Source organism: Trichosurus vulpecula, chromosome 6 (assembly GCF_011100635.1).
Source record: "Trichosurus vulpecula isolate mTriVul1 chromosome 6, mTriVul1.pri, whole genome shotgun sequence".
Taxonomy (NCBI): Eukaryota; Metazoa; Chordata; class Mammalia; order Diprotodontia; family Phalangeridae; genus Trichosurus; species Trichosurus vulpecula.
The window spans coordinates 63,772,728-63,785,036 of record NC_050578.1 but is presented as its reverse complement, the minus strand read 5'-3'; the positions used below and the strand labels follow the sequence as shown (position 1 = coordinate 63,785,036).

The window sequence follows — 12,309 nt, the reverse complement described above, 5'->3', positions numbered from 1 at the left end:
AAACAGTTGTTTGGGGCAGCTAGATGGCACAGTTGATAGAGCACCAGCCGTGGAGTCAGGAGGGCCTGAGTTCAAAACCCAGCCTCAGATACTTGACACTTACTAGCTGTGTGACCCTGGGGAAGTCACTTAACCCCAATTTCCTCACCTAAAAAAAGAAAGAAAGAAATAGCTGCTTGCTGGACTTCCCTTGTTCAAGTTTTTGTAAGAGTATAAGTTATCAGGATTCAGGGAACACTGTGCCCTAAGTGTGGCACACCAAAGAAACTTCACTTTTTGCACACCATTCACCTTGAAATGATATTACCCAGTGAACTGATTCTCAGCAATCCCAAGAAAACTCTGAAGAAAGCACATGAAAGTAAGTCAACTGGAAAATTTGAGCCATAAAAATATGAACCTCCCACTCAACTATTTTCTCAACTTTAAAATTAATTATAGCCTTCCTGACAGTGTTAAAGTTTCCATCTCAGGATGTTTCACCAATATACACAAAACCTGTAATATCCACCATCAGCACTTGTAACCTTTGTTGCAGAGATGCTCATGGCACAAAGGACAAAGGAAACAACATAGCGGATTATTTCAGGCACCTAGTAAATAGTTTACAAACAAGGAATCAAAGGAAAAATCATAGGACCTTAGACAAAGAGCTTAAAGTGATCTTCAAGATCATCTCTCCCAACCCCCCTCCCCTTTTTACAGATGAAGAAAATGGAGGAAGTAGTTTGGCCAAGGTCACATGAGACACAGATGGAAAGTTGATATTCCAGCTCAGGTTTTGCCATTCCAAATTGAGAGCTCTTTTCCCCTGAATCACTTCTCTCCCTGCCCCCCCAGCCCTACCCAATATACTGAGATAAATTGCAAGCACACAACTCACAATATTTCAAAAGAAAAATTTATTAAAATGTAATGTAGAATACTAAGGATTTATAAGTAGCTCTGGAATGCCCCACTTCACATCCTAGAAAACTAGAATTCCACCTTTGAGGATCACGATGACTTGGCAATCACTCCTTTACTCTCCTGTCTTCAGGGAGTGGGGTACCAGATATGACATTATATCTTTATATTATGCATCAAATAGTTGAAATCTAAAATGACACCTAAGGGGATCAGGATAAAAGCCACTTTTCAAAGTCTGTGGGGTGCTAAGAATCAAGGGACATGTTGGAGCATCTAATTTCTCCCACATGCCTTCAGCTCTGGAGGTCAGCCATTCACCATTCAAAGTCTATATCTTTCTTATTCTTACCCAGTCTCTCCTCCTTTTCTCCACTTCTGTCTCTCTCATAAGTCTCTCAAGCAATCAGGAGTCATATCTCCTGGTATAGGTATGGCATCGCATCTGAGACCACGAAGCCTCCTGAATATGGAGTTACAAAAATAAAAAAGCACAATATATATACATATATACCCATAGACACACATGTATATGCATACACACATGTGTGTGATATATGTTCACTATGTTCAAATGGGTTGTCTAACTATATAGACATGTTCCAAAGGTGGATCTGAGGTCTACCTTGAACAAATAAGAACCAAGGGCACACCAATAGCACATGAACTGTTGGAAAGGGGTTATTTAGAAGGAGAGAGGCAGGTAGATCAGAAACACTGTCTAGGCTGGGAGCTATTTCCTCCAGTGTCCAAGACAGGTATTATATCTATTTGCTCTCATTAAATATTTGTAATCCAGAGGATAATGGATTCAGAAGAGAAACCACTTCCCTGATGACTGAAGGGAGAAGATATCCCTTTGCCTATCCTTGCCAGCTTAGCACATTTCCTCCAAAAGCCCATCACAAATAGCAAATATGAAGTAAATCTACCTAGCCAAACAAAAGAGCAAATAGAAATCTTTGATATTCTATCCAGATTAGAAAGTACTGAAGAATATACAAGAGTGAAGGAAATGAGATCTCAGCTCAAACCTGGAGAGAGCAATTTCACCCAGAAGAGGTCTGTTCTTAGCAGTCTCTAGAGTTTTTTTTAACAGACCCAAGGATGTGATAGGGTCAGCTTCCCACGCATGTCTGCCATTTCTAAGTCTTTGTCTCTCTCTCCACCACCTGCTTGAAATGTCCTCTGTCAAACACGGACCTCCAAAGTATGTCTGGAATCAACCTACTATATCCCTTTCACAGGTATGAAGCACCATGTACAGCATTCTCCCATTATGCAGGAGTCATGTGTCTCCCTCAGCAGTTGGAAGTCAAAACCATTCCCAGGTACTGGTTTCGTTCCAGGCTCTCCAATTTGAGGAGAGGCCCAAACCAGCCATCTTTCTTTCCATGCCCCTCCCCCAACTTTTCCTCTGATCTTCCAGACTTCAACCCTATGCCCCAGGGAGGATATCCCCACTAACCTTCCCTGCTTTTCAGCTACTTTTCTGTGTGCTCTCGAGTGTAACCTCCTTGAGGGCAAGGACTATGTTTTTTTTCTTGTATTTTTATCCCTAGCACTTAGCACAACACCCAGCACATAATGAGGGCTTGATAAATGCTTTTCGCCTTGCCTTGACAACTTGGGGAGAAGCCAGTTTCCAAACAAAAACAGAGGTGCATAAGCACATTTTGTGTGTATACATATATTTGTGTATATACATACATATATGTGGATTTACATATACATATACACATATAGGTGTGTATGTGCATATTCATGTGTGTGCATGTGTGTGTGTGTGTGTGTATCCCCCCCCTCACCCCCCTCCAGAGTCACTTACAGGCCTAACTATAAGTATTTCTCTTGGAGAGGTTCTCACAGAAGCTCTGGCATATCCCAATGCTCCCTGGCTGCTCCCTGGTTGGGTGAAACAAGTAGCATTCTCTTTCTGTCCTTTTTTCCAATGTCCCCCCATTCCTCATGGCTTGACCATACATCCACTCAGTCCTCAATTCCTCAGGCCATGCCACCTTGAATCCCTCAAGATTTCAACATACTCACTGACCCCACATGAAGGAAAAAGCCTTCCATTTTCTCTTCTTACCCTTAGGTTTCCACCTCTCTCCTACAATCTCTTCTTCTCCTCCACCTTCTCCATTCTCTCCCCACCTCCCTTCACTAGTCTCCCATATTACTTCAGAACAAATGCATTTTATTTTGCAGAGACACAAATACCCTAGTACTCACTTTTCTTGCTCTTGGGTAGTACGTACTTACCTTGCAAAGCATATTCCCTTATATGTACATCTCTTAGCCTTATGTTATTCCTGCAAACCAAAGAGACTACAAATACTATGATCTCTGATTTTGTTCTTTCATTATTTATTGCACATTAAATTATTTTTACTAGTGTTCAGATTTATTTTCCCACTTCAAGTCAACAGGGAGGAAAAACACAGATGATATTAATATAATTTAAAATTGAGTTTTGTTGAAAAATAATAGGGATGGGGGGTGGAACCAAGATGGCAGCTGGAAAGCAGAGACTTGCCTAAAGCTCTCCCCCAGGACCCTCCAAACACCTATGAAAATGGCCGTGAACAAATTCTAGAACTGCAGAACCCACAAAATAGCAGAGGGAAGCAGAGCTCCAGCCCAGGACAGCCTGGATGGTCACTGGGTAAGATCTATCACATCATGCTGGGAGCGGAGCGGAGCAGAGCCCAGTGTGGGCTGCGCCCAGACGAACCAGACTAGGAGTCAGGCAGAACAGGCCCTAGCACCCTGAATCAGTGAGCTGTGGCAGTTAGCAGACTTCTCAACCCACAAACACCAAAGACAACAAAGAAGGTTAGTGGGTAAAAACTTCGAGGACAGAGTGAAAGGAGTTGGTGCTTCGACCACCACCCTGGGGGCAGCGGAGCTGGTGCAACTACAGAACTACAGCTGCATTGCTTCAGGCCCCAGGCCCACCTGGTGGGAGGAATTAAGTGGCAGATCAGAGCAGGAGTGCAGAGCCTGCTTAAGACCTGAGTCGTGGTCCAGGTAGGTGGTTCTTAGGGGAGGAGGAGCGCTGGTGTGGCAGAGCTTGCTGTGTAGAAAAACTCTGAGAACAACAGTACAGCCCCTCAAGCCTGGGACAAAGTACTGTATACTCTACAAGCAGTCATACCCCACTGAAAAACTCAAGGGTCAAGTAGTTGGCTGGGAACATGGCCAGGCAGTCAAAATGGACTCAGATTCAGTCTCAGACTTTGGAATCTTTCTTTGGTGACAAAGAAGACCAAAACATACAGCCAGAAGAAGTCAATAAAGTCAAAGAGCCTACATCAAAAGCCTCCAAGAAAAACATGAACTGATCTCAGGCCGTAGAAGAGCTCAAAAAGGATGTGGAAGAGCAAGTTAGAGAAGTAGAGGAAAAATTGGGAAGAGAAAAGACAGTGATGTGAGAAAACCATGAAAACAAGTCAATGACTGGCTAAAGGACACCCCAAAAAATACTGAATAAAGTTAACACTTTAAAAAACAGACTAACTCAAATGGCAAAAGAGCTCCAAAAAGCTAATGTGGAGAAGAATGCCTTGAAAGGCAGAATTAGCCAACTGGAAAAGGAGGTCCAAAAGACCACTGAAGAAAATACTACCTTAAAAATTAGACTGGAGTAAGTGGAAGCTAGTGACTTTATGAGAAATCAAGATATTATAAAACAGAACCAAAGGAATGAAAAAATGGAAGACAATGTGAAATATCTCACTGGAAAAAACATTGACTTGGAAAATAGATCCAGGAGAGATAATTTTAAAATGACTGGACTACCTGAAAGCCATGATCAAAAAAAGAGCCTAGATATCATCTAGGATACAAGATCTAGCAGCTTCTACATTAAGGGATCAAAGGGCTTGGAATATGATATTCTGGAGTTTAATGGAGCTGGGATTAAAACCAAGAATCACCTACCCAGCAAAACTGAGTATCATGCTCCAAGGCAGGATATGGATTTTCAATAAAATAGAGGACTTTCAAGTTTTCTCAGTGAAAAGACCAGAGCTGAATAGAAAATTTGACTTTCAACCACAAGAATCAAGAGAAGCATGAAAAGGTAAACAAGAAAGAGAAATCATAAGGGACTTACTAAAGTTGAACTGTTTTGTTTACATTCCTACATGGAAAAATGATGTGTATAATTCATGAGACCTTAGTATTAGAGTAGCTGAAGGGAACGTACATAGATAGATAGTTAGACAGATAGATAGATAGACTGATAGACAGACAGAGGGCACAGGGTGAGTTGAATATGAAGGGATATCTAAAAAAATAAAATCAAATTAAGGGATGAGAGAGGAATATATTGAGAGAGGGAGAAAGGGAGAGACAGAATGGGGTAAATTATCTCCTATAAAAGTGGCAAGAAAAAGCAGTTCTATAGGAAGGGAAGAGGGGGCAATTGAGGGGGAATGAGTGAATCTTGCTCTCATCAGATTTGACCTGAGGAGGGAATAACATACACACTCAATTGGGTATCTTACCCCACAGGAAAGAAGGAGGAAGGAGATAAAAAAGGGGGGACGATAGAAGGGATGGCAGATGGGGGAATGGGTAATCAAAAGCAAACACTTTTGGAAAGGGACAGGGTCAAGGGAGAAAACTGAAAAAAGGGGGATAGGATAGGAAGGAGCAAAATATAGTTAGTCTTTCACAACATGAGTATTGTACAAGGGTTTTACATAATGATACACATGTGGCCTATGTTGAATTGCTTGCCTTCTTAGGGAGGGTGGGTGGGAAGGGAAGAGGGGAGAGAATTTGGAACTCAAAGTTTTAAAAGCAGATGTTCAAAAAAAAAAGTGTTCGCATGCAACTAGTAAATAAGATATACAGGCAATGGGACATAGAAATCTATCTTGCCCTACAAGCAAGTAAGAGAAAAGGGGATGGGGGGAGTGGGGTGACAGAAGGGAGGGCTGACTGGGGAACAAGGCAATCAAAATATATGCTATCTTGGAGTGGGGTGAGGGTAGAAATGGGGAGAAAATTTGTTATTCAAACTCTTGTGAAAATCAATGCTGAAAACTAAAAATATTTAATAAAAAGATCATGGGGAGAAAAAAAAGAAAAATGATAGGGATGGGTAACATTACACTTTAAATTCAAGATCATTTTTTCATATAATCAAATTATTACATTCTAGAAATAGTCTTTCGGCTCCTACCATGTACTCTTGGCAAAGTTATATGATCCCCTTTCTAATAAATGAAGAAACCGGTCATTTACTGGGCCAAGTAACACCACAAGCCTTTTGGCCAAATCAGTGGCCTCTTCAGTACTCTCAGCGATTTCTCATTTGAGTGTGCTTCCAACTTAAATGTAACCTATACTTGTAGCCTGGGGGCCAGATTTAGTTTTCAAGTCCTTGGCTTAATATCATCTGACCCTTGAGATTAGATTGTCACAACCACCAGCAATCACCAAAGCATATTGATACCACAACAGTTCAGTCATAGTGGTTGGTTTCTCTGACTCTCCTATAGACAGCTAGGTAACATGATGAAGAGTGTTCTGGACTTGGAATCCAGTTTATTTGGAATCCCAGAATCTAATTTTAGGATTTTGAATCTTTCCACAAATATTTACTAGCTATGTGGCCTTAGGCAATTCACTTAAACTCTACATTCCTTGGTTTCATCATCTATGGTAATGACAGGAAGAGCCTCAATGCCCTCTAATCTCCAAATCTATGATGCTACGAATCCCATTCTTGGAAAAACCTCTAAGGGATTAAAGATTGGTATAAGTACCTTTCCAGTGCCAATGGCAACGTAAATCCCAAGTTTCCTCTGCTTCGGTAAACATTTGCATAAGCAAATGATCCTTACTAGGGCATTCAGGGAGAAACCAGTAAAGAAGTGAAAACAGAGGCTAATCATCTGGTTGGGGCACTTCATAAGATGCTATTTGGACTATGTTAAACATTCCCCTCCCCTCCTGAATTTGGGAGTTTGGGATTTTGAAATCTGGCTGTCTGGCACTAATTCTTCACAGGTTTTCTCTCTAACTTTATGGTTGCTTCAATTCCTATTAACCTTGTAATTACCTAGGTTATTTGTAGGACTTTGGGCAGGCCCTACAAACCCCTAATTATCATTTCCTCATCTATAAAATAAGGATGATACAAAATGATAATCATAATTCCTGCTTTACCTACCTCAGGGCTTGTTGAGAAAATCAAATAAAGAAACTTATGTAAAGTACTCCACAAACCATAAAGTACCATATAAAGCCAACTCTTGTAATCATCATTTTTAGAGTTCTCCTCCAGTGACTACTTTTATTTGTAGAGATTCACTGTGAAGCAAAACCAGCAAAGACTAATAAAATGAAACTGAACATTAAATAATTTTAATAGCCTAGCTTGGACCCAGAAGGGATGAGAAAATGTTCTGTCTTCCTTTCACTGAAAAATTCAATCAGTATGGGTGAGAAATACTACCTGTGTTGGTTGTTTTTATTGGACTAGTCTGTTACAAGGGAAAGCCTGATGGAGAGGGAAGGCACACATTCAGAAATGAATGGGATTTAAAAGCAAAAGGCATCAATAAAATGTTTTTAATCCCTATTCCAGTGCTTCAATGTGATGCCAAAGGAGAGGTGTACCAAGAAATATTTAACAACTGGCTGGTGGGGAATGTATGCTGCACACTTTTAAATTTAATCTGCATTATTAACATTTTCTCTATTCCTTTCTTAAGTCCAGACAATCAACAAAACAAGCAAAGACCTGATTTGTAGCATTTGCTGATTTCTGAGGTGTTCATGCTCAGACTAAAAATTTAACAAGTGGCTCTCTGTTGGAGCAACCTGTGCAGAGGCAACCCAAGGTTCTAAAGGCTGCACATTCAGAGAGGGCAGGTCTATGCTAGGCAAGCACAGGAACATGTTAGCTCTGTGGTAGAAACAACACTAGATTTTGAATCAAAGGACCTGGTTCAAATCTTTGCATTTCAACCAAATAGTGTTGTTACCTTATAGAAGTTGCCTCAGGTCAGATTCCACATTTGTAAGAAGAGGGGATTGGAGAAATCTCAGGTTTCTTCCAGTTTTATATTCTATCATCATAAATACTTAGCTGGTAAGACTTCTGGAAAAGATGGAGCCTAAGTGAAAGCACTGGGAGCCTAGCTCACATAGCTATTCTAGCAAAATCGTCAAGTTCAAACCAGATTAAATAATGATTAGGATATCCAGAAAGAAACTACAGTAAGGGACTTCTTCCAATCCAGACATGCCAAACAAAAAAAGTCAGGCAGAAGCCTATGGGCCGTGGGAGGAGGGAGCTGCCAACAAATTCCATACCAATACAAGACAATATAGGCTGGCCTCTCAGTACAACAAGAGGCAGATGCATGTAGCTGTCAAGGCAGCAAGAGCAGCAGGCTCCCTTGGTCAGAAAGCCCCAGAGTAAGGATTCTGAGGCCTCACATTCTAATGTAAAAGACAGCATGCAATGTATAGAGAACTGAGTCAAATGTGTAAGAATACAAGTCCTTCCCCAATCGATAAATGGTCAAAGCATATGAACAGGTAGTTTTCAGACAAAAAAATCAAGGCTTATCTATAGTCATATGAAAAAAATGCTCTAAATTATTATTGATTAAACAAATGCACATCAAAACAGCTCTTTGAGATACCACTTCCCACCTGTCAGATGGTCTAATATGACCAAAAAGGAAAATGATAAATGTTGGAGGGGATGTGGGAAAAGTGGGACACTAATACACTGTTGGTGAAATTGTGAATTGATCCAACCATTCTGGAGAACAACTTAGAACTGAGCCCAAAGGTCCATAAAACTGTGCATGCCCTTTGATCCAGCAATACCAGCACTAGGTCTGTGTCCTAAAGAGATCACAGAAAAAGGAAAAGGGCCTATTTATACCAAAAAAAATGTTTGTAGCAGCTCTATTTGTTGTGGCAAAGAATCAGGGAATGGCTGAACAAGTTGTGGTATATGATTGCAATGAAATACTGTTGTTCTATAAGAAATGATGAATAAATTGCTTTCAGAAAAACCTGGAAAGACTTACATGAACTAATGCAAAGTGAAGTGAACAGAACCAGGAGAACATTGTACATAGTAACAACAATATTGTGTGATGTTCAGCTATGAGTAACTTAGCTATTCTCAGCAATGCAGTGATCCAAGATAACTGCAAAGGACTCATTGAAAAATGCTGTCCACCTCCAGAGAAAGACCTGACGATGTCTGAATGCTGACCAAAGTATGCTATATCTGTCTGTCTGTCTGTCTGTCTGTCTCTCTCTCTCTCTCTCTCTCTCTCTGTCTTCCTCTCTCCCTCTTTCTCCTCCCATTCCTCCCTCTCTCCCCCACCCCATAACCTAAAATCACTATACAGTGAGCAGCCATTACACTTTCAAATCACTCCTAAGTAATTTTGCTGCTTAAATGGGAGTGTGGCCTATCTAATGCTGAACTCTCTGATCACCAGAGGATTCACAGCATCCTCTTGTGGCTGCAAGTTTCTGGATTCAGTAAGGATAAGGCTAATTAAAGAGAAATAGCATATGTTTGGAGCTAGTAAACGGGAATCTTGGCTGATCAAAAATTTGCTCTCTGACCTCTCTTTTCTTCATTTTTCTTGAACTTTGTATGAATGACAATTTTATACTCATATGCTTTGTGTGAGTGATAATAATAATAAAATGTGATAATAATGTTAAGAGGGACCAAAAAAAAAGGTAAAGCCCAAAGAGGTAGTATTTTCATGTAGCAGTAGGTTTTATGTGCAGGCCTTTGAGTTTACTTCTGGCCCTGTGTATACAGAGAGAAAAAGATATAGACAGAGAGTGGGAGACAGAGACAAAGAAAAGAGAGACAGTGAGAAAGGAGAGAGAGGGAGGGAGAGAAAGAGAGAGAGACAGAGACAGAGAAACAGAAGAGAGAAAGGAGAGACAAAAGAAGGAGGTAAAGACAGAGAGAAAAGAGAAATAGAGAGAGAAAGGAAAAAGATGGAGAAAAGTCAGAGACAGAGAGAAGAGAGAAAGAAAAAGTAAGGAAAAAGAGAAAGGAGAAAAGAGAGAGACAGAGAAGGAAAGGGACAGGGAGAAAGGGAGAGAGAGAGAAGAGAGAAACATGGAATATAAAACATATACAAAATGCTAGGTCATGAAAGACTTATACAAGTTATATACCTTGCTGAAGGTAAAGATAAAACATCATACAGTATAGATAGATCCTCTTGACCAGTGGTGTCAAACTCAAATAGAAATGGATCCTTGTAGTCTGCATATTGACTTAGAAAACCACAAATTAACATTATCTGTTTTATTACGTTTGTATTTATTTTGTTTAAAGTTTCCCAATTCTGTTTTAATTTGGTTTGGGCCACACTCAAGAATTTTGTGGGCAGCAAATTCGATATCTCTGCTCTAGAGGACCTTTCACACATAAGTGAGATTTTGTACAACTGATAATACATGACTTTTGTTCCTAGGCAACAAAGTTATCCCACTTTACACGCCTCAATATGTGAAATGAAAGTTCTGTCTGAGCCCCTGCACCAACCTCTGTGAAAAAAGTAGGTAAGAATTCAGAATCTTTTGCCTTTGGCAGACTTTTCAGAGAGACTTCTATGCACGTTAAAAAATGCATAATGAGAAAGGGGACGGGTGGAAAGGCTATTGGAGGGAAAGTATTGATATATTCTTGGCTCCTTCATTCATCAAGAAGAACTCTATATATGTCTTGCTTTTTTTGGTCAATTAAAAATTACTTACACTAAGGATGAGAGAAGAGCTTTTCACATTTCTGAAAGAAAAGATAACTTGTGGCCAGATGCAAACCCAAGAACTTCAGTTTGAGGGAGGGTGACCTTGCCTTGTCAGAGAGAGACCAGACTCCTTAGAGTTTTTTGCCTAGGCCAAAAATCCTACTACATTACTAGCCCTCCACCTAGAATGTGTGGAGCAAGAGATTTTAATGGTGGGTTAAAATATTTAACCCAGCGTACTTTGAGCTTACCTAACAATTATTGCTGTTCATTCGTTTCAGTGGTGTCTGACTCTTTGTGACCCCATTTGGAGTTTTCTTAGCAAAGATACCGGAGTGTTTCACCATTTCTTTCGCCAGCTCATTTTATAGATGAAACTGAGTTAAATGATTTGCCTAGGGTTACACAGCTAGTAAGTGTCTGAGGCTGGATTTGAACTCAGGAAGACTCAGGTACAACACTCTAACTTAACCAACTTAACAATAACGGCTGTGCCCTTTTTTCCCTTCCCCTCCACTCCTGCCCCTCTCCCTTCCCCTCCCTCCCCCTCCCTTTTCCCCTTCTTCCCCAACCCATCCTTCCCTCCAACCGTTCTCCTTCCTCCCTTCCACAGCCTAGACGATGCCGTGGTGGAGACGGCCGAGGAGGCCACGGAGCCCGCTGAGGCGGACATCACGGGGCTGAGCCAGGACGTGTTCTCCAAAATGGCCACGTACCTGACGGGCGAGCTGACAGGTACCAGTGACAACTATAAAATTCCGGAAAATATGAACAAACTGACTAGCTTGAAGTATCTAGAAATGAAAGATATTGCTGTGAACATAAGTAGAAACCTAAAGAACTTGAACCAGAAATATGCAGCACTTCAGCCTTATCTGGATCAAATCGCTTTAATTGAGGAGCAAGCAGCAGCTCTTGAGCAGGCAGCTTACAAGTTGGATGCATATTCACAGAAACTAGAAGCAAAGTACATGAAGTCAGAGAGGCCGTGAAAGAATTCTTTAGCACAAAGATTTTTAACTACAAGAATGTTTTATAAGAGCTGAATATAGTGGGACGGAACTTATCACTATGCTTCAATTCCTAAAAAGAAGCGGTGCTGCTGATCCAAGGAGAATCCCAGCCCCCACCTCTGGTTGGATGTGTACCTCTGGCCACTCCCACCCCCTCCCATGTTTTCCTAAACCTGTACCCCCCCAACCTCATCTTATCACATGCTTGTAACCGGAATGGCCTTTGTTTTCTTTGAGTGACTCAGCTTACCTCATTGAGCCTCTGGACTCTGTGGCTTGCTCTCCCGGGGCAGGAAGTCCAGTGACCATACCAGGAATCAGAATTTCCTGTGTGATGAGTCATGGGGCTGGCTGAGGGGAGGTGTTAGCTCCAGAACCCGGTCTACGCTAGGGGGAGGGCCAAGTCAAGAACCAATCAGCCCTGGTCATTCAGGCCACGCTTGACGATGTCAAAAACTCTATAAGAGGGGAGAGGACAGCTTGAAGCCCTCTCTCCTCTTCCGGTTGGTGTGGGAAGCAGCGGCAAGCAAGCGTGACTCTGGGCCAGCCCTTGCTCTCGGGCTGAGCCCACATGCTGGTAACTATGAATTGTATTGGGTCTGTCTGTTGATATTTGT

General features: G+C 41.3%; 1 protein-coding gene across 1 annotated transcript in view; it reads left to right on the top strand.

The window, feature by feature from the left end:
* The window catches only part of LOC118854622 (biogenesis of lysosome-related organelles complex 1 subunit 2-like), a 36,224-nt gene extending 24,553 nt beyond the window's left edge, over positions 1–11,671 (top strand). The window contains exons 3-4 of the mRNA XM_036764951.1: positions 10,451–10,491; positions 11,293–11,671. Coding sequence (XP_036620846.1) covers positions 10,451–10,491; positions 11,293–11,671 — 420 coding nt within the window. The remainder of the gene's footprint in view (positions 1–10,450; positions 10,492–11,292) is intronic.
* Positions 11,672–12,309: the final 638 nt, after the last annotated feature.